Source organism: Alosa alosa, chromosome 19 (assembly GCF_017589495.1).
Source record: "Alosa alosa isolate M-15738 ecotype Scorff River chromosome 19, AALO_Geno_1.1, whole genome shotgun sequence".
Taxonomy (NCBI): domain Eukaryota; kingdom Metazoa; phylum Chordata; class Actinopteri; order Clupeiformes; family Clupeidae; genus Alosa; species Alosa alosa.
Genome location: NC_063207.1, coordinates 11,953,101 through 11,976,354, shown reverse-complemented (window position 1 = coordinate 11,976,354; position 23,254 = coordinate 11,953,101). Strand labels below are relative to the sequence as shown.

At 41.8% G+C, this 23,254-nt stretch overlaps 1 protein-coding gene across 3 annotated transcripts in view; it reads right to left on the bottom strand.

Moving 5' to 3' along the window:
• The window catches only part of mipol1 (mirror-image polydactyly 1), a 58,181-nt gene extending 34,979 nt beyond the window's left edge, over positions 1 to 23,202 (bottom strand). Inside the window, exons 1-6 of one of the 3 annotated variants that reach the window (XM_048227703.1) lie at positions 23,034 to 23,202; positions 20,920 to 21,011; positions 6,924 to 7,008; positions 5,620 to 5,693; positions 2,672 to 2,906; positions 1,447 to 1,585 (exon numbers count right to left, since the gene is read on the bottom strand). In XM_048227703.1, coding sequence (XP_048083660.1) covers positions 1,447 to 1,585; positions 2,672 to 2,906; positions 5,620 to 5,693; positions 6,924 to 7,008; positions 20,920 to 21,011; positions 23,034 to 23,035 — 627 coding nt within the window. In that variant the 5' untranslated portion in view covers positions 23,036 to 23,202. Of the gene's footprint in view, positions 1 to 1,446; positions 1,586 to 2,671; positions 2,907 to 5,619; positions 5,694 to 6,923; positions 7,009 to 20,919; positions 21,012 to 21,923; positions 21,963 to 22,667; positions 22,797 to 23,033 lie in introns of those variants that run through there. The other 2 variants (XM_048227704.1, XM_048227705.1) reach the window with 2 other exon arrangements.
• Positions 23,203 to 23,254: the final 52 nt, after the last annotated feature.

Sequence of the window (23,254 nt, the reverse complement as noted above, 5' to 3'; positions counted from 1 at the left end):
CCAATGAAAAAGATGTCCATGGGGTCCACTATAAATCTAGGCCCGAGTGATATTTTACTAGCGTTAATGATAGATTTAACCTCCTGTCTCGATTATTTTGCCCGGCGCTTGTGTCTTTTTCTCCCCCCCCCTTAACACTTTGAAAACATGCTCCAGTGTGAGTCCTCTCAAGGCTCTGCCAGGACAAACAAGCTCTTGGGACGTGTTCCTGCCTTTCTGTCAGGAGTCACAGCCACTTGCGAAGCCCGGGGCATCAATTACTCTGGTTTTCAGAGCACGGCCCCTGCCGACTCCGGGCGGGCAAGCCAGGGACGTCTCGCAGGCAGCAGCACTGCAACCGAGAGATGTCCAGACCAAACAGCGGAACATCCATATTATTCGTCCAGGCGACCATTTTCTTTTCAAACATACAGTGTTCAGGGTAAATGTTTTTCGGGGCGCGTGCCTGGAGGTCTCTTTTGATGGCTTGTGGGTAGTATTTAGGAGGAGAGGAAAGAGGCGAAGATGTTTAGGGTTAAGTAAATGGAGCGTGTTTGAAAATGAGGAAATTTTTCACCCACTGAAGACTAAAAGGTCTTTTTTTTTAAGTGTCAGGTTGAACAGCATTCTGTGAGTGAATCGTGGGTTATGAAATCATCTTTTACAAAGAGAGAGAGACAAAAAAACATCTGAAGACCACAATGAGGAAAATGTATCATTGAAACAGGGACTTCCTGTTGACATTGTTACCATGGCTACCCTCTTCTATTGCTGTCCTCATACCAGCTTTCCCCACTGGTTACCAGATGAACCCCATAGCAAATTAAACACACTCTGACCTGAGACCAGACTTTATGACAGAACATGTTCAATCCTTCCAGAGGTCTTTGGAGAAAAAGCAAAAAAGCAAAGCAGAAAAGCAACTATGCCGACCATACAAGGCTTTTTCCTAAAGCAGATTTCCTTCACAGCAGTTTGATAACACAACACAGTGACAAGTTAATCATCGACATGACAACTATGGGTCTTGGACGTTATTGAGACTTCAAGTAAGCGCATAACTCCAGAGACAACCACATACAAATATTAGATTTAAAAAAGGCCAGAAGAATACAGAGCCAAAGCTCTAAATGTCTGCTTAGTGAGGGCTGATATGACAGAGAGGAATATCAGTTGTGTTTGGAGTAGACTTTTTCTTTGAGAGGGTATGTGTACACTGTTGAAATCACAATTCCAGTGTTAACGCCTTTGAACCATTAAATAAAAAAAGACTTCTCAAATCCAGTAATCTGGAAGTAAAAGTATAGCTATCCTGACATTCTCCTCCAAACAGTGAAAACACACATACACACACACACACACACACACTTATATATTTGGTTAAAGCTGCAGAAGGCACATAGGTTTTGGGATTAAATCAGTGATCCGCCTGCACAGGGACACTCCACTGTCTCATACTGTATTTACCTTTTTATTGAGGTCTCGCAGAGAATCCAGCTCTTTGAGCAGGAAGGCAATGTTCTTCTCTTTGTCCAGGGCTGGGACGAGCCGCGCAGAGTCACCTGAGCTGACAACCTTCACGCTCTCCAGGACCTCCGGGGAGCACCTGGAGTTAAAAAAGACAAAAACTTCATTACAGCGGCTGCCATATTAAAGCTCAGAGCAGGGCGATACAAATGAACCGAGCTCACGCCTTGGCATGCATTTATCTAATACACATGGGATGCAATTTCACTCTTTCCCTGCATATTACAGTGCCTTATTTACTTTGTAATATTAGGCAAATCATACAGTTGACCTTTAAGGTAATATTGAGGTATTACCAAAGTGTATTTCTGGGTAAATTACTTCCCTCTTGTAGCCAGGAATTTGATTCATTTCTTATTAAAAGATATGTAGAGAATGCAAAGGCTCATATATTTATCAGAGGACTGTTGAGGGCTTTGCAGGGTTACCTTATTTCAACTCACTCACAATGGACTGGGAGCAACGGCAGGTTCTAGCGGTGTTAAAATAGACATGTGACATTTGTTTCCCTGCAGGGCTGCAAGGGGCCAAGCTGTAGTAGATTACACTGTTTAATCCTTTCTATGTAATAATAGTCCTCAATGTAACATATTACATAATTTCCAGCCTCCGCAAGATGACAGACAAAGCTTGAACCACATTATTTACTTGGAAGAACACAGAGCAATACTGAGTCATTTGTATTCGATCATAATAAACATGGGGCTCAGTCAATTATATTATCAATCCTATTAATGATTATTGATGATAATGATTATTAATGATTATTAATGATTTTTGTAATGATATTAATGATTTTATTTAACTTAAAATCTGTTATATATGGGTAATAACTCCATTTGGAATGCACCGCAACTACTGTACAGTAGTACTGATAGATGTACTAGTGACCGAATAATAAAATGCATTGTGAAATGTAGCTTGCAAGAGTGTTCATATTGCACATGGAATGTAACAGACTCCTCAAACTGAAAATAAACACACTCCCAAGAGTACAAAAATAACTGAAATGGAATTGAAATTACGGTAAACATGATTTGAATAGGATTTAAAATGAGCTGTTGTATGTCCATGACTACTCCTGAGGTTCATACAGTGATGACAGTAACATGACAGTGTAAACCTTGGGACAGAGAGTTCAAGAGTGATCTGTGCCTGGGCTAACCTGTGGGGAGGTGGTGCACTGGGCACCTCAGGCACACAGAGAGGGTGTCTGTGGAGAGGGCTCTCACTGTGGCCCTCTGTGCCGGGTGTACTACCCTGGACCTCTGGAGTCCGAATCCTGGGGATACTGGGCCTGTCCTGGTCCATAGGTCTGCCCGCGTCTGGGGACCTGTCCCTGGGGAGGGGAGAGGATCCTCTGCCTGAGGTCTTTGGAGGTTTGGGTGGTGGAGGAGGTACTGCAGAGTGGACACAATGGATACGATAGTACATTAAAACACAGTGGGAAAGAATTCTTGAATTGATGAGAAATTTTTTTTTTTAACACACCTGTCAAATATATGAATATATATTTTCACAATTTTATTAGTTTAACACCAACACAACACAGTAATCTCCGACCCATGACACATTACCTAATGGTTAACATTACTATACCACGTCAATTCAACAGTGCATGATGCAACTTGTTCAGAAATATTTGAAAGGGCAGGGAACAAAAAACTTTTGTCAATACTCCTGCAGAGTGGCAAGCCAGTAACGGTGCAGACACAGACACACACACACACACACACACACACACACACACACACACACACACACACACACACACACACACACACACACACAGCCTGCTCTCCATGAAAGGCCATGTGTGGAACAAACAATTCAAACATAAATCTGTTTTCCCTGCCAGCCTGTTTTGGCACCAAGTCACCCAATGATTTTACCAATATACCCTTAAATGTCGATCCCCTACAACGCAGATAAATTTCCAGTACGACGCCAAGAAAGACCCCTGAAACAAAATCGCTACGTGGATCACAGAGGAGGAGAAAAAAAGAATAGAAAGAAATGTGTGTGAGCCACACGTGGCGGGGGAAATTTTTGGGATAGCTGGTGACTGGTGTGCACATTCCCCTTGAACTCTGTCAGCCGTGCTTTTGAAATTTTCCAAAGGGGTTGGAAGGGGGTGGTGGTGAGGTTCGGCCTCGGAGAGGGTGTAAGGAGCCCACTGCGACAGGACAGGACGGCCAGAATCGAACACCGCTCAAAATAGAAACAATCCCGTCTCTCCCTCAGAGAATAAAAAATGTATTAAGGAGGAAAAAGTAAAACAAAACAAACAGACAGACAGACAGGCAATCTAAAAACAAAGCAAAAAGAAAGTGTGAACAAGAGCTAGATTAATCACTCTGACATCAATGCAATTCAAATTGAGTTCAAATTCAAACATGGAACTGTTCTGAATAAAGTACTGCTGCTTCAAAAGCAAACCCTTGAATAAAAAAAAAATATGACAGGAGGAAAAATAAAAAAGAAAAAAGGGAGATGAAAAAAGAAGGGAGACATTTGCATGAATAAGTGCAATGTGGCACTGGGGCCACAACAGCATGGCCACCTCAATGTCCAAAAGCAGAGGCTTAGCGGTGACAATAACGCTGCTGAAAGGTCAGGGTTTGAAGTCGAGATCGGGGAGGTCTGCCTGCTAGCTTTGTTGCTAAGGCCTTGCTCTCAGGATTGTGGGCAGAGACAGTTATTAGTATTCCCCCGGAAGAGCCACCAGTGCAAACACCAAATTCAAACCATGAATAATAACGCGAAACGCGCTTATATAACCCCCCTATCCCACCCCACCATCCCTGCCATCCTCCTTTGTCGCACTGCAAATATGCGACTTTTCGGATACATTGTCCCCCTTTAACCTGGGTTGCCTGCTTTCATTTTTTCCTTGAGCTCCGCTCTCACAAAGGTAACTAGCGACCCCCTCTCCTCCATCCCTCCTCTCCTCCTCCACCTCCTCCTCCTCCTCTGACATATGAGTGTGTGTTTAAACTGGTGCTTTCCACACAAATGCAATGAGCCAGCATTTAAACTTTGGGCTGGGAAAAAAAAGCAGAAGAAGAGGACAATCTATAGTCGAGGTCTTTGGCAGGATTCAAAAAAAAAACTCACAGAGAACAGGAAGGTATTTGATTTGTTAAAAACTGAGCACAAAGTCAAGAAGACATCAAATCATCTCTTCTATTCAGTTTTTAAACCTCCCTCAACTTCATAACTCAGCCTTCTGATTGCCGCGTCGGCAACCAAACAGACTCTCCAAACGTGGCAACGAAAGAAAAAAAAAAAAACAACCCATTAATGACCACATTATTGGCGTCATTAAAAACCTGTTTGGCTAGCAGCAGCTTGGAGTGCGTCTGGAGCGATGCTCCCTCCAAATGTATATTTGAACGGAAGAGATGGATGTATTTACATATCAGGAGCGTTTGGTGAAGGCTGGGTAAATACTGTGTTTATCTCTCATTGTTTTTCCAACCAGTTTATCTAAACAGTGGCAGGGGAGGCACAGGCGTCAGGCCCAAGGTAAGGTTATTAGGCGCGAGGAATGCCAGAGGCCGCAACTGGTTTACATGTGTAAATAAATGTTTATGTATCGTACTGGTGCAGCATAGTTTAGACGGCATAGCACAGGGTAAACAGGCAGCCACTTTTACTAAAATCTTTTTAGACAGAATGGCAAAAAGCTTACATGATGGAGGAGGCGGGAAAACATACAGACATGTGCACAGTGCGCAGCACACACACACACACACACACACACACACACACACACACACACACACACACACACACACACACACACACACACAAATTAGATGGATGGATGGTTTCAACGAGAGACAATAGAAGAGGGCTGAAAACAAATAAGCTGTGATAATCAGAATACAAGGTGCTAACAATACGACCACTTGAAGCCAAATTATCACGGATTCATATAAAAAGAAAACTGTGTGCATCTTAATTGAGCCACACAATAATAATTTTGAATGATTAATGTCTGCTAGCAAATATGAGATGGAATTGCCAATCAGCTGACAAAAAGATTGCTCTAAGTTGCTCCAATTCTTGCAAAGTTTGAGAAAAAGACACAACTTGGAAGCGTCTTACCCCGTGGTAGATCCTTATCGAACACCTCTGATGCACTCTGAGATGGTTCTGATATGGAGAGGGACTTAGGGAGGCTGAAACCAGGCAACACATGGTGCAAGTTAGAGGAGAAGTATTACACAGATAACTCCTGTTGATGTTCTGACATTAAACCGGATGTTTACTGACTATATAGTTAAAGCTATGATCTGAACCATTTTCTGTCATAAATTCATGCACTCATGCTCCGAATACCTTAACTTGTCCTGTATAACCTATATAATATAGCTTTAATGATACTTAAGAGGGCTCAGCAGAGCTAGTATGGCAGTGTGGCATTGGTATATGCTCTTAATGTATTCATCACATAACAAGATTTAAATTACACACTACATTAAATACATATCTAGTTAAATGTATTACATATCTAATCAAATGTATTGCAGTAAATGATGCCGGTACAGTTAATAAATAGCAAGAGCAATGGTGCATTCACAACTCTTGGAAGTGGTTCAATGATAAGAGCAGTGTCTATATTCCACAGGGTTTAAAGGACCCAAACAGGAAAGGATACGGTCGAAGCTAAGATCAGAGGGACAGATGTAGTAGACCTGTGTTTGGCCTGCCTCTTAAATGACCTTTATCTGACAGCGAGCGGTTTCCTGGAGGCAGGCATCACAGGCACAAGAGAAAATCCTGTGGCCACAGGGAGCTGTCTGCTGCTCACTATCGCGAATCATAAACAGCCTCCTCACATGGACGTATGAATCTGACCACAAGTGACCAGCACCCAAAAAGAAACAAACTGGTACTTTAAGAACGTGTTTTTGAAAACAATCCCAGAGTGCCTACCTGTGAGGAAGTGTTTTGTGTGCTCTACCTCAAAAGAATTATTGGCAAAATGATGAGTGGGTCCATAGTATATGAATGGAATTTCATAACTGTTGTCAAATCATGTTGGGTACTACGAGTAAAGGGTTAGACTGTGGGGTTTCGACTGTGCAATGTTCACAACGTACAAGGCATAACGTGAACTTGTATGCAATTTAGACCTGCATTCCACTCAAGATGAACAAATTGAATCACCAGCTGGTTTTTAAACATTGTTACAACGCTTTCACATTCAGACAAACGATCCCAACAAAGAGATCATTACCTCTGTGCAATCACCAGCCCCATGACATCGCACTAACAAACACCCTCACATAAAAATCATTCTTAATTGTTACATGTTGGTATAAGCCCTCCACAAACAGTGCAGAGAGAGAGAGAGAGAGAGAAACAGAGATAAAGAAAAAAAAATAGTGGAGCAGAAGCATCTTTACCCAAGTTGTGATGTAGTCTCCACACAGAGGGTCCTTATTGGGGAGGGTAGCCTTTGTTTCAGCTCCTCATTGACTTTAGGATTAGCTGAAAATAAATGGGGGGTGGGGGGTGAGATGGGGGGGGTATGTGTGAATAATTTCATAGTGGGGAAAAAAAATGCTTTTCATCACTGGCAGTCACTTTCTACTCAGACTGAGAAAGGTTATTATTAATTATAGCCTGTCAATATGATCTTGGGGTTAGTTGGCTAGATGAATGATCTTTAATAACCTCTAGAGTGAGAGAGAGAGAGAGAGAGAGAGAGAGAGAGAGAGAGAGGAAAAAATCTGGGCAGTTATAATTTGTAGGTTGAAAATTGTGCTTTAAGTCATCATCTTATCCCCCCCTTTCCCTTAGCGCGGCATTCAATGGACGCACCAAGCTGCAGTTTATGAGGGGAGGACTAATGAACGACAGCAATTAACAAACTATAATCCCGCGCCATCATTCTAATGCTTTTAGCTATCAGGAAAGTAAACAGCCGTTTAATGCAGCACAAGCCCTGTATCAGATCCCGCTGCTGGAACAGCCAATTAAAGTTTAGCTCCTCAGGTATAATTTAATGATGACGAGCAGGGGAGGGGGGAGGACAACGCAGGTCCATAAATGCAAGTTAATTCATAAGCAAGCAACAAATAGATGGCTGGCAATTAGGAGGAAAACACTGACATTCAAGGGATGAAGGGTCGGGGAGAAGCCTGTTGCTCAGGGTTTGTGTGTGGAAGGCACGTGCAGTGAATGGCTGCCCCCTGGTGGTAAAGCTGTCCAGACAGAGAAGAGGTCCAGACAGAGAAGGGAGAGGAGAGAGAGCACTCTTTTCTCCTCTGCTCTTTTTCTTCTTCTTCCACACACACACACTGCACGCACGCACACACACACACACACACACACACACACACACACACACACACACACACACACACACACACACACACACACACACACACACACACACACACACACACACACACACACGATCAGGGAGCCATCTGTGATGCAGAGGCTGGATTACCCGGGGAAGATCGGCTCGGGATATTTTTGAGTCTTTGCTATGGAAACTGTGCATTCAGTCATCTACTTGCATCATGTTATTAAGAAAAATGTGACGCTGACGAAAAAGAAGGTCTTAATTCTCAATCTCAAGTTATCATTCACGTGTTTATGAACTAAAAAAAATCTCTTCCTAAATTTGAGTGTACTCATCCTTATGGAAGAAACACATCTTCACCTTTAAAACTGCGCACACACACTAAATCCTAAGAATGTCATACTTCGCACACCTCAGTGCATGTATTGTAATGAATCACATTTAGAAAAAAAAATGCACTGTTTTCAAACACTGAGAAGAAGTGTACCCAACAAAAATTCCAATTTCTTCACAGACCTGTATGTATCTCTACACATGTGAATACCAGTGTTAGTAATAAAGACAAAAAGATACACTTATGTAAATATAATTATGTATATGTCAGTATGACACTGAAAAAGTCCAAGAAAGAAAGACAGAAAAAGAGAAAGAAAAGGGAGACGGAGAGAAGAGTGTCCATGACAGAGATGGACAGCGAGCCAGAGAGTGTGATAAATGAGAAGAGTGTGAGTAAGTGAGTGGGAGAGAGAGAGAGAGAGAAGGCAAAGAAAGCAAAGAGAAAAGAGAGAGGTCAGAAAGGGAGAAACGGTGAGAGATGGGAGAAAGAAGGATATTAGAAAGCAAAATGGAAACAATAGAGAAGAGAGATAATTGATGGAGGAATGAAAGGGAAACAGAGAGAGAGAAAAAGAAAGAGTGAGAGAGAGGGGATAGAACAATTTTGAAGGAGATGGACAGAATCTACAAGAAAGAGAGAAGCAAGCAAAGAGGGAGAGTAAAAGAGAGAGAGAGAGAGAAGGCGAGAGAGAATGGGAGAGCCAGAGAAAGAGAGAGGGAGACCTCTTGGGAGGTTAGGGCGCGAGGCGGGTGGCTGACCCCTGGGGCAGACGCCAGCGGAGCGTTATCCCTGCGTTGTACGCCAGCACACATCGCACACACACACATCGCTCGCACGCCATTCAGCCACCACACAGCAAGCCGCGAACCGACAACTGGCTTTTTGTGGGAGAAACCGCGGGGTACCATTAATCCTAGTTATAGACTCCAAGCCCGGGGCTGGCCTTTTTTTATCCACTTTCTGTTGGAGGGGAGGTGGAGAAGCCGTTTGAGTTAGTAGGTATGGCTCGGGAGACTGGTAATCCTTTAACTCGAACAGGAGAAAAGTAGCTTTGCAGGGGGAGAATAGAAAAACATAGAGCATACAAACCTGACCTTTTGATATTCTCATAATTTTCTGCCAGGCACACGCAGTGAGGTGCAATGAAAAGGGCGCTTTGCCAAATAAGATGTGATTGATTTGCTGACTGACACGGTTTCTGCCTGAGAATCTCCAGAAAAAGACCCGCGGAAATTAGTATTTTCCAATAATCCCATATTACAAAGCAGAAATGCATAGCCTTCGTTTTAATAAGAGTTTGAATTCGTTCGGCAAGATAGATCAGTCCTGGAATCGTGGAAAAATTATTAAAAGCACAACGTCTCTTGGAATCTTATGGTTTCTGGATAAGGAGCCCATGAAAAAGGCGTAGTGCTTGGAAGTGTATAAAGTCAGCCAGTGTATTAAGTTTATTGACATCTGCTTGACCACTGTTATGACCAATAAAAACACACACCTTTGAATGACTGTGACTGAAATCACATTTTCAAGAGAATTATTATTTAACTACCAACAGCAAAAGAGCCTGTTTGTGACAAATGACAAATAATGTGCTAATGTCCCCCGTAAAAAAAACATAACTACACTTGTCAGTGAGAGGCCAAAAGCACAAAAAAACATGCCTACAAACTATGAAGAAAGATAAAAAAGATACACATAATTTCATATCTCATTAGAAATAACTTGAGAAGGATAAATACCAACGTGCTGGCAAAGCATCTTGAGACTAAAAAGAAACATCAAAACGATGTAAGAGAAATGAGAGAGAGAAAGAGAAATAAAATAATATCAGCCTGTGATTCCTAAAGCCACTTTATCCCTTGTTTCAAACTTTTCTCACTTTTCTTTGTCCTTCATTGCCTTCCCTGTGATCTTCATTTTCTTGCCTTGTAGACTTTGAGCTAATTGCCTCAGTGGGCTACTTATTATTCATGTACAATTATTGCAGCGTAATGTCTTTAAATCCTTTTAAATGACCATTCATGCATTGCATTCATTGAGACCGCCTTTGATGTCCATCAAAGATGGAATTCTTCAAAAAGAAATATCTAAGCCCAATTTCCCTCGAACCAATACGGCTTTTGCATTCGCCCCCAATATAAACTCAATTCCATTAATTTTTTAAGCTGCGTTTAATAATTTTTTTTTCCGTAGCAAAAAAGTTTCCAGATTTCACAGGCTGTCATTTGTATTCCAGCTGACTTTATGAATATTAATGGCAGTGTTAGCCTGATTAAATGGGCTTCATGCGAAATCCCCATGAATCCGCCAGCTCTGCCTTCACATCTTCCCGATTCTTTATGAATTTTGATACGGACATTAATCTTGAGAGAAACTTAAAGCAGGTTTAATTGTGCAGCATGCTTGCGGTTTTTCCCCGTGAAAATGCCGACATGAATTTATCTCATGTGGGTAAACAGATGACTTACATGGGATGGAACACTGTTGCACCTGGGGGATGAGGGAGGGGGAGGGGTTTGTGCATGCTGTTAAATTTTGATTGTCAAGGGCTTTTGTACAACACCGAACGGACTTGACTTTGAAGGGATCAAAAGATTTTGTGGCCGTGTTCCTCCCTTTCCATGAAACCACTAGTGGATACTGTTGTATTTCTCAAGAAACAGATCAATGGCCTTACCAAATCAAACATTATTTTCCTTTCAGTGGTGCATGAGGTGATCACTGTTTTTGGAGAATACTCAAGACACCTCTGATCATCACACTCCTATGAGAAGCGTTATGATAGCAGATCCTCATCTATGCTCAACAACTTCATATGCTTTGTATTGATGAAATACGTGCTAGTTGGGACATAAGAGCATAAGGTCTTCTCAAATACTTTCTCAATAGAGGAAAATGATTCCTGAGTGCATATTTGGTGATTTGTTTTGTGACCTAGTATCCTTCACAATATCCCAAGACCAGACCAACCCCTCATTCTAACTCTATAGCTCTTTGAATAGCAATGTTTGCCAAATAAAACTGGGCAAGGTGTGAAACAAATGAGCACTTGATAACATGTGCGATAAGTGTTTCGGAGGAAATCATTCTGTCTCCGTTCATGACATAAGTGTTCAGCTCCACTTGTAAAGATTCACAACAAGGTGGGAGGAAACTGAGGCCACTAGTGGAAAAGAAAAAGAAGAAATGCATCATCGAGAAAAATAAATCTGGCCCTATTTAATAACACTAATTGAACCTTTGAACATTTCTGGGGCCTCCGAACTTTGCACACCATCCCACTTTGTATTGCAAAACACACCGAAACTGTCAAAATCTAAAAAAGCGAGTCAGGCATAATGGCCAATTCACAGAGCTTTTCGAGTACAAATATTGATCTGAGCACGTAGAACATTAACCAGCTCGAAAAGATGAATGAGGGGAAAGAGCTAGGTGCACTGTGGATTAGGTGATCAAAGCAGAGCCACAAAGGAGTCACAGAGAGTGATGTGGGCTGGAATCCACTTGGCTTGATCTTCACGCCGCTCTGCAAAAGAATGAGCCCTTTTTTTGTTTCCGAGCGCTATCAATCAAACCAACCACCTCACACTCAAGCTTTGGTGAGAGCGTTCTCAAAGGGCCCATATTTAGCACGCAATCCATGGTGCTTGATTGGCTCCCCCTCCAAAAAAAAAGTTGTCTCACCTGTTTTGCCAGGTTGTCTGATTGGCTCTTAGCTAATGCTTTTAAGAGGGTCAACTACAGCAGTGTTTCTCAAACTTTTTCAGACCAAGGACCACTTAACCAATAAAAAAAAAAAAAAAAAAAAAAATCACGGACCACCTAGCTAAAAAAAACAGTAGACCTACTCCAACAGTATATTATACAATAGGCCTACTCACTGAACCACCTTGCTTTTTGTCTTTGCACCTTGCTTATTGTGTCAGAGGATTCATATGATTTAAACTGGCGTAGCTTACATAGGCAGTGTTGCAGAACTGTTTGGATTTACATACAAGTTGGTTTAATATTGCAAACAACTGATCTATATTATATTTTACCACGTTTGCTCGCGGACCACTTGGGATAGCTTGCGGACCACACTTTGAGAAACACTGAACTACAGCAACCAGTTTGACACTGGTCATGGAGTGACACCATGGTGGCTCGCTGGTGCTCCCATCCGTCTTGGCAAAGCTGAATACTTTATCTCTTTGCACACCAAGGAGGGCGTCCAAACAGCCATGGCATTCAGCGGCCGAAAGTGATTGATTAAATTTCTCCCATTCGCCCGTCCAGTCCACCGCAAGATCTTAGCGTTAGCGACGGCTGCTTAATCCGGCAGAATAGGCGGTAATGGTTAATCAATGGGCATTACTCAACAAACCCTGAAGTTGAGAAAAAAGCTCAGCGTGTGCTCCTGAGGCACGTTGAGAGTTTTTCCCCTGTGATTGAAATCAGAGATAGAAGAGGTGGATGATGAGATTTGAGTTCTCGTCCTTTCTGAGACTCAATCTGTGCATAGGCGAAGGGCGATAATTGAATTGAGGCTGGAGATGGTGGGGGTGCGGGTGGAAGAGGGAGAAGCCAGTATGGGGGGAGCGCGGGGTGGGGGTTGAGATCCCCATATGGATCCATCCTTGGGTGGTGTCTTCTGGGCCAGGACGCACTGATCCTCCTGCATTAAGCGCTCAGGTTTGGTGGAACGACCTGCAAAATCGATTGGGATGAGTGGCTCTTCTTCCAAAGATCCAGCTAATTTGGGTGAGAAGAACTAGGGAGCCATCCACTGAAATAACTCATTTCTTATGCATGCGAGAGCCGCATGCTTCAGTCGGCAATGGTGAGACTCTATGAAACACACAAAGGCAGACTTGCCTCCCAAAGGAACACCGTTTGGGACATTAAAAACAGCAGATTTTCAATTTCCAGAGTGCCTAATGTTATCAGCAATTTTCTAAACCTTTATTCATATAATTATATTTTGAAATCTGCAACTTCCTGGCCCACGCCTGAGTTCTGGCATAGTGCCTAGATATTTTAGGGCCGGTATTCCTTGACATCACAAACAAGGGAATTGTGTAACACTGTGTGATAATATAGCAATAGGCTAATATATGGAAAAGGATAAAGATCAGTACACAGAGCAAGGACACATAAAACATACTTTGTTTACACTGCTCTTCATTCAATTCATATGTACTCATCCTCAGCAAAGCAGTCTCAACTCTAAAAAGTCAACCAGATGAGTACAATACATCCCAGCCGCAAAAGTCCACTGTGTAGATCGTGCTGTGTGACAGAGTTGTTTAAATTCTAATACTGTTGGACGAACAGGGACAAATCTTCCTTATCGGCTAAGCTAACAAGTCAGCAAATACGGTACAGATAATCTGATATATAATTAACGTCACTCACATCACATATGCTTATTTGAATTACACAGTGTGTAATTACATCCTAGGTCTGGACATTAACAGTTGTGCCCACTCTCTGACTACAAGGATGAATAATGATTATATCAGTTGTCATATGGCAACTGTTACGATGGGATTCGTAGATTTCCCTGTCACCAGAAAAGTTAGGAAACTATTTTTACCTTACATTTGCAGAAGGATTCTAACTGAATTGATGTCTATGGACAGAAGTAGAGGGCATTCTCCCCTATTCACTGTGGCAGTCAAAGCGGTCTCACATATTTGTCTACATCTCATCTAAATGATTGCACAGCTAGAGGTTGATACTGACAGAGTGAAGTCGGCCTTATTGTAATGTCTTACACAACCCTCGGCTGATAGATACACTGTCGGAGAGCACACAGCAGCCATTTAAAGATGTGAAGGTATGCCCCGAGTGGTCAACTGCCAAAGCAAGACTTACTGCTCGAAGACAAACACAACCCAACCTCACTGACACTGTATGAGCCTGATACCGAACTGTGTCAATAACTGAAATAGGAAAAGCAAATTTAACAAGTGAGAGGGACAGGAAAAAGGCCTGCAGGTCTGATTTAAGAAATGTTTAATGATCTCATTTTGTTGATGGTGAAACACTTAACAGACTAACTTATTTGTTTAATGGCCTTTCTGATGCCTAGCGTGAAAATCTCAATGATCCTCCTTTTTTCCCCCTCCTCCCTCCACCGCAAGTCACCTCTAATTTTTCTGAGCAAATAAGCTCTAAGCTGAGATTTGCATTCATACACATTTAGGGGGGAGAAAGAGAGAGGGAGAGAGAGCAAAAGAAGCAAGTTATTTGAGGATGAGCTTAGTACGGAGCTGCATAAGGACTGGGATCAGACGAAATTTAGTTTCTTTTAGAAAATTTCACGGAATACACTAAAAACATCATTAACTGTTATGCTTCCTCTGGACCTTAAGTTGGTTGAGTGTAGGCCTACACCACATCCAAACATCAACCACTGTTTTTCATCTTCCAAAACAAAAGAAAAGCTTGACTTGTGGTTAGTAAGTGGGTGAGCGAACATTATAATTAACAAAAAGAGCAGGGGTAATACAGGATCTAAACAAAGGGAGCCTGTGCGAGGCGGATTGTGAAACCTGCGCCAGGTAACGTCTTCAGCCCTGAGCTGTTATTAGTCACTCCTCTGAGTTCACTGGTAAGCGGGGTGGGGCATTTGGGCAAGAGTCAACCGCAGGTCAGCTGGCTCTTGTGTGAGAGACCTGTGCTGACGAGGGCTTCACCTCTCTCTCACCTCGCCTCGGACGGGAAATTTACTGCTGGGCGCCAACACACACCTCACCTGAATACCCTTCTCCCGTGTGGCGCCTATGATCATAAAAAAATACTAGTGGGTGGGGAATAGTGATGTCAATCAGATTTTAAAATTGTAACCAATATTTTACCTAAATAACTAGACTAACACTAAACCATATTGTTAAAACGTAACAATACTTGCACAGGATTTTTTTTTACATTTGTACTGGAAGTGCTTTTTAATTAAATAAGTGGTGATATTTAATGAACTGGAAAAAAATGTGTGGTTACATGCCATTTTTTGAATTTGACAGACCAACAGATCTTTACTTAAATCCAAAAACTATTACAAATAAATATAATGATATTTAAATAAATGTACAAGAAGCAGACAATAAATGTTTATATCATAATTATAAATATGTGTATGTACAGTATATTGTGTAAATAAAATATAGTATTTTGTGTGTTCCATTTATCTTATACACTGTAAACAGTAGGCCTCTAAGAGTTTGCAATTTCGTAAGTGATATTCTTCTTGAACAATTCTTGCCAATAAACTTCTTGATCTTGATGGTTAACACTTCCGGGACAACAGGGCCTGAACTCTACTGACCCCAGAGTGGCTTACTCTCTGTCTAAATCGAGACCTGTTGAATGAAACCCGTCTTTTGTAGCGGCCTCGTTAAGATAACATTCAACGCTCAACCCCACAATGCATTTTTTATGACAAGAGTTTACCATTCCGACCAAATGGCTTTACACTAGAGAGTACACACGCCCCTGTGGTACGAGGATCCTCCACAAACATTTCTGCCTTTGTTTAGAAAATCCCTTCACCAACATGCTTGGCCGAGTTGAACTTCTTTTTTTTTGTTCGCGAGGCATGCACGGGCTGAATCCAAATATGAGATGTTTTCTCTCCCTTCCCCAAAGGATGAGCGATGCTTGTGCATCGACCTGTCCTTCACGCGGCCCTGAAGTAAATCAGCGGGGGACTGAAGTGCTGAAGCCGGAGAGTCAACAGTCTGGAACTTTCCGTGATTCTTTCATCGACTGATGTGAAAATTTGAAACAGGCAGAGGTTGATAAAATAAATAACTGTCGATTTTGCTGCTGTGTAACTGTCTCTACTGTGGTCTCTTCTCCCATTTTGATTCTAAATTCTGATTCTGTAGGTGCCGTGTTGTCTAATGTAAGTGTATTTATACAACAAGTCAGTACAACAACTATCATATCTAAAAGGCTTTTCTGCAATACAAAATAAAATGAATATTTACTTTCAGTCATGTGACAAATCTAACCTTAATTTCACAAAATATTTTTGAGAGACTTAATCAATCAATTTGATAAAAAAAAACGGGGCCCAAATACACGAGAACTGAAATAAATGGCAGAAAGGCAGAGATACTAACTGTGAATGTGTATGACACATAGTGAGAGAAAGAGAAAGAAAGAGAGAGAAAGAGAGGGAGAGAGAGAGAAATAGATATATAGAAACAGAGGCAATACACAAACGATGCCGTCCTCATCAGCACTTGATGTTTGAGCGCCGAGGACCACGGGAGAAAGGGATCGCGCCGCGCCCCTGTTCAAACATTTCCCTGGCCTCTGCACCGGAGCGATGAGTAGCCAGCCACCCTGTTTGTTTTGCTCTCTCCGGTTCAGGATGCTGCTATTGGGTCGCCCGAACACCCCCCACCCTCCCGATCACGAGTCACCGACTCGCAAACTACGCAGCGCTGCACACATTAGCACCCAGTAACCGCGCTAATGTGTGACTTAATAAGGAAACTAAACACAGCATCTTGTGCATCAATGCCTGGAGGAGGTGTGCCCCGGCAGCCCACCCCCAAGCTGCTCAGACCCAGCTTGCCAGTGAAGCCCTCTCATTTTTATGCATTGGAAAAGAAATAACCACTCCTAAACAACAGAAAAAACGATATACTGTTCACAATCAATCAAAATCAAAGAACTTTTACGAGAATTATTTTGGTGGGCCTCTCAATTTAGGCCTTCTGGCTCTTTAAGAAAGGAGGGAGACATTTTGTATTTAGAATTATACTGATTTTATTTGCTAAAGCTATAATTTCACACTAGGTGCCTGGAATTACTACTCACAGCGACTGTATCCTCTTAGGACTGATTTGTTTGAGCTTAACCATCTTAACCAGTCTTTTGCATCTTAAATACCCGACAATAATAATGATTACATTGCTCGGATTAAAACATGTTCCCTGCCATTCCTTGAGCGATATTTCACAGCAAATGTCTGTTTGTGTGTGTATGTGTGCATGGATATTTGAGAAGGAGAGAGAGAGAGAGCGCGCGCGAGAGAGAGACAGTGAGAGAACGCTTTGCAGTGGAGGATAGGGATAATCATCACCACCAAAGTTTTAGCAATGCCCACCCTGTGTCTATTCCTTAAACCAACACAGGAGGACAAAAGAAGGGGAGCTAGTAGGCCGGGGGGCCCGAGGAATCTGTGTGCGTCTCTGTTAGCCTGGAGATCCACGGTAGCGCTGGTGGCAGATCCAGCCTCCCAGACCACCCACTTAGGGAGCACGATAGCCAGTGAGGCCACACGGCACTCAATTCCAGGGATTTTGAACTTCAATGGGACCCACATGGAAGCCTGGACAAAGTGCCGCTCGTGCACAACCACCCCCCCTCTCTAACACCATCAACAACAAACGCCCGCCCCTCCTTCTACCACACCCCCACACACTCAATCCCCACAAACCCCCAAAAGTTCTCTCTTTCTGTTAGGAGATGCACAGGAAAAGAAGGGGACGTCGCCCATCGTGGTGGGTGTCAAGAAGAGGGAGAGAGAGACTGAGAGGGAGAGAAAAAAAAAGAAAGAGAGAGGGAGCAAAAAAGAGATACAGAGAGAAAAGGATGAGTACAAGGAGGGGGGCATAGAGAACACACCGTCGTCGACATATCCACACCTCGACCAGCTGCGCCTCGCATCACTGAGCTCACGCGGCCTAACTACACACTTCCTGTCCAGACGGAGCTGTCTGCTGGGTGGGGGTGAGAGGTCAAGGCAGAGGTCCATCTACCTGCTAAGAACAAAGCCAAGCCCAATTGTAGCACTTTCCTGCTCATGCCTATGGAAGGCCCATTCAACTCCATAGGAACCCTCCCATGTTTGTTATTTGGGGATGGGGGGGCTTCTGTGTGTGGCTTCAGTTTGGGGGTTGTTAAGGGAGCCGTTTACAGGCCGAGGAACACAGCGATCCTCGGACCACCACTTCACTTGATTTAACATATAACTGGCAAATTGTGTGTTGTATCAATGAGGTGCTTTTCTTGTTTAATAAAAATGATTAAACAAGAAAAGAAACCCTTCAAAATGTACAAACAAGGGGACCAGAGCAAATGGAAAATGACAAATGTTGATCTACACACACAATTTCCATCAGTATTCTACGGCTGTTATTTTTGGCAATGTTTTAAAGTGCTGAATTGAAAGAATAAGCTTGTGTTTCAAATGAGGGAATGACATTTTAAGAAGTTGCGCTGGCATTTTCTTACAACAGTTACACTAAAAGTTTTAGTCAGTTTTAACCATCATTCTCAAAGAAGCATCAACTTCTGTGGTAATTAACTGATACCAACCTGCTACTATATTAATGATGGACAGCTAATCTTTCTCTATGTAATGTGCTTTAATCCTTGGAAGAGTGACACCAAAGAATCCCTTCAAGGAATGGGGATTTTGACACCTGTTCTTTTACCTGTGCGGGGTCTTATTAAAGTGACTGAAATCACAGAAGCAAAGTGTTTCTTGTTTCAAGAGGAATTAGGGATTTGCCAAAGCAGACCCACCACTACCTAATGGCTGCCTGTGAGATCTACTGGCTCATCAGTGTCTGTCTACACACACACACACACACACACACACACACACACACACACACACACACTTCTGTGGAAAAGGTTAATAACCATGCATTAAATCAACCCACAAGCCAGATTAAGGCCTTGATTGGGATGACTTGATAACGTACTGAATTTTGAACAAGAGAATGATGTAGAGTAGGTGTGGGCAGACACAGTGTGTTCCGTGTCAGTCAGGCACTGTTGAACAGGGACATCCTACACAGGCAGCCAGTATCGTGTGCTGTACGTGTTCAGTTACAGGACCTGAGGCAGGTCACATCCTGCTTCAGCTGTGTGGCCTCCGCCCTGCCAATAGGATGTGGTGGAGTGGGGAGAGGTGGCTACCAGTGTGGCGTTACCACAAACCAGGGACACGCGCCCAAAGAGTCAGATGACCAAGTGTACATACAACATTCAAAGCAGGAAGTACACAGACACCTGTTAGCCAGAGTTGATATTGTATAATGATGGTTCAGGCCAGGACACAGTAAACTCTTGCATTAAAACATCAAGGCTGTCGCAATTTGGACTTTTTAAATTAAGGCAAGTAAAAATAATAATATTTGTAGCACAGCTATAATGTCAACTTTAACATCTGTTGAATTACTGTAAAATCCTAAAATTCTACAAAGATAATTTGATGTAAGAAGAATGGCAAAGCACTTTCAAGCTACCAAAATACTTCTTGAATTACGATTTTCCATCAAAGTTCCACATGAGTTAACAAGTAAGTTAAGTAAGTACTGTCGTCTGGTGCCTGCCCAAGTGACCCTCACTGTATCTATCCACCTGTTCAGCTCTGTAACTGAAAACCCATCAAATAAAGTCACTCCTTCCCAGGGCACAAATGCATTTATTGCTGTGCTTTGTTCATGTCAATGGGTTAAACAAACAGTGACAAGAGAACAGGAATTGCCCCCATTATAAAGATAAGTGCCCTGCCGTGGCAATTCATTTAGCATTGTATGATGCTTGTGATTTATGGGCCTATTGGAAGGGTTAAACAGACTCCACCAGAAGGTGGTGAGTATCAGAAACAGAGCATAGTAGGCGAAACTATTTATTTATTGTCCTCTTACACGAGTAATACAACAGAAAATGCTCTATACACTCTAGACACAGAGCAAACAACAGTTCACAATACTTTCTCACAAGACAGAACTCTGAAAGAAAATTGTGACACTATAGTATAATACACTACAGTGGAAAAACTCTGCTGAAGCATATTGTCCAATCCAATCCAATCCAATAGAAGTGTAAGGATGATATTTCAGAAGCTCATCCAATTTGATGTTTAATTGTGTAATAATAGATGCATGTGCAGCCATGGACAAACCATTTCTTTGGCAAATACAATAAATGCTATTTCATGAGAATGTTCACTGTGCCTTTCACATTCCATAGCCACTAAAAATGACTCATTCCATGGGCAGGATAGCATGTCACACAGCTCATACAAAACTTTTATGAAATGGTGAGGCTGCCCTCTAGTGGTCAATAGTAGCCTTCTTGTTTCATTTTTAGAATCCAAACCTTCTTCATTGAACCAAGTTACAAAGAGTTTGGCTTCGAATAAGTATTTTCTATAGCCCCCACATAATTACTTAATTTCTCCTTTAAATATTATGAAAAGTTAAGTAGACCTGCACTTAATTAGCTAAAGCTTAAGGTCTTAGATTTCAGCAATCACATTCCAGTAAACCTATGAGCTCAGATACCTTGTATAAACTTTTAGTCTTACACAATATATCCACATATATCAACTACACTGACCTCAACATGTTTTATTACAAGGTGCACAATCTAATCTTGTGTCCAATTATAAAAGTACAAATAACCTAAATAAAACCTTTACACATAAAGACATATTTGATAGATCAATGTCCCGGATATCATTCATCTAATACTGCTGGCATGTTCATGGTAAAGTTGAAGTCATCACTTACGAAAATATTTACACAAGATAAAATTTGGAAGGAAGACTAAACTCCCTATGTTTTTGCTCCAATTAGGAACCATACTCTGTTAATTCCTATTTCCCAATTACTCTTTTAATTTTCCTAAGAAAATACAGTAAGCAAAGTATAGTTTAGAAAATATCATGGCAAAAAATGTAGAACAGAACATGATACAAAAGAAAACAGGAATCAATATTGTAGAAAAATACCTCGGTACATGTCAACAAGAGAGTCTTTGAGTTCTGTCTTGTGGGACCATGTCAAAGAATGATGCTCCTCTTCACTCTCTGAGCAGCTCTCCCTGGGTCAACCAAAAGAAAATGATAAATGACCAACTCAGGCCAAGATACACCCTACTTTAGTCGCTGACTGGCCTATAGAAAACGGCAGACTTTGGCCCCATAATCTAAAGACCCATGACACAAAACACAGAAATCTGGTCATATGCCTTTTACTACCACTCTGCATGGGTCACACTAATCTCTTCCACAATGTACACACAGCTGAAGGCGCCATCATCTCAACCAAAGACTTTACATGGTCATGGGGAAAATGCTGTGATATTTAGCGCTACAGCAACTGAGCGCTTAATCTAGGTGTTCTTTCTCCTATTGCCATTACAGAGCTGCTAGGCTGAGAAAAAGTGAGAAAATGGTGGCAACAATGTGTAGATGTGTTGTTGCAATGTTTGCATTTTGCATTCTAAACATATCTCTGAATGTTTGAATGTAAAGTAGACTTTCTGGAGTTTCTGGTGTCTTAAATCAACTTCAAATACAAAACACCTGAGGTTACCTACACCTGAGCTGTCTATCCTCTGAAAGATACGAGGATAAGGCAAAACTGCAGAACAGTCACTAGGCTATCACCTAGCAGATGGGTAGCCTATCATAAGAGGAGTATCATGTTACTGCCTGCACACAACAGGAAATCAGCCTAGAAAACAGTCAAACAAGACAGAAAGGACTTCTAGTTCTAGCATGCAATAAGATGCTTCACTACTCTTCTAATACAAGATGTGAAGAGAGGGCATATCAAGTATAGGTTCCATGCAATGTATGAACCCACTTTTGCATTCACTACAGCAATGGAAAGGTGACCACATGGAAATACATGCAACAAGATAACACTGAGCCGACAGCATCCATAGAAAAAAAAGTAGGATAGGCTACTGATTGGCACACCCATGCATGTGCATGTGTAGGCTACTTACTTCACAGAAAGTTCATGTTCCAAGCTTGATATTTTATGTTTGGCCCGCTGAAGTGCATTTTTTACATCATCTGCTCTGCTTCTGTTATCCATGGTCATGACATGCACTAGACAATACCTAGTGGCCAACATGGTAGTCTATCTCTAAGGATGTCACCGTATCTCGTTTGAAATTCGAGCCATAATAACCAAGACAACAAGAGACGCCTAAACGTACAATGTCAGCTCAAGCGCAGATAAGCCACTCACTGTCAAATAGCCCACCGGTCTTGTTATAATATTTCACGAATAGGCCGCCGCCTACTATCCATGAATGTATCGAGTGTTTCCAGCAGAGAAATTGTTGATAGGCCTAAACTTTACACCATCTGATATGCTATGCTGCAGTACAGTACAATACTACTAGGCTACTGCTACTATCAGCTGCTATATAACTGCGAAATTATCCATCCTTTTCAGAGACATTATTATTATTATTATTATTAAATAATAGACTTAAGAACTCTGTGATTTGCATTTGCAAGTGTAGCTTTAACTTATATGATTGTAATGTATAATGATATTATGCTATGTTATATTTCCACGAATAGCCTACGAGTTCAAATGAGAGCCTGGCTGCACAAAACCGTTCCAAGATAGATAGTTGGAAGAGTTCAAGTCAGATTTAGCCAGGAATGTTTGTGGTGAAAACTCTTGCATTCTATTGCCACATCGAGAAATCATCTTTATGTCGCAGAATACTCACCTAGAGAAAGTTTCCAGAAGGGCACATATAATACTCTACAGACTTTATATTTTTAATGCTGATGGCAGGATAGCCTACTTTCCCCAACTTTGGTTAGCTAGCTTAGCAATACTCATTCCCATTTGGGAGACCGGGGGAAACTTTAAGGAAGTGAATTGAGAAGCACTGTTACACTACTTACCCACTAGAGAGCAGTACATGCTAAATAATTAACAATTTTGCCTTCACAGACCATGGAGGTGTTATTACACACCACCACTGTAAATTGGAAGCTTGAATCGGAGATTTACTCTCACTTCATACCTATTACCACGTTAACCAGGCATAATATTTGGTCTTGATTTAAAATGAAGCATGGTCACTTACATTAATCATTCAAGCATCATTATTTCTATCATCATTATGCTGATGACTATCAACTAAATATTCTCAAATAATGTAAGCATCTAAAACAATCTCTCACGTTCTTGTCAAACCTGGCAAAGCTGTGTTCATACTACCAAAACATTCTGTAAATATTATATCATACAAGTACAGGGCATCTTAAACAATCCACATTCTGATTCGACGCTGATAACAACCAATCA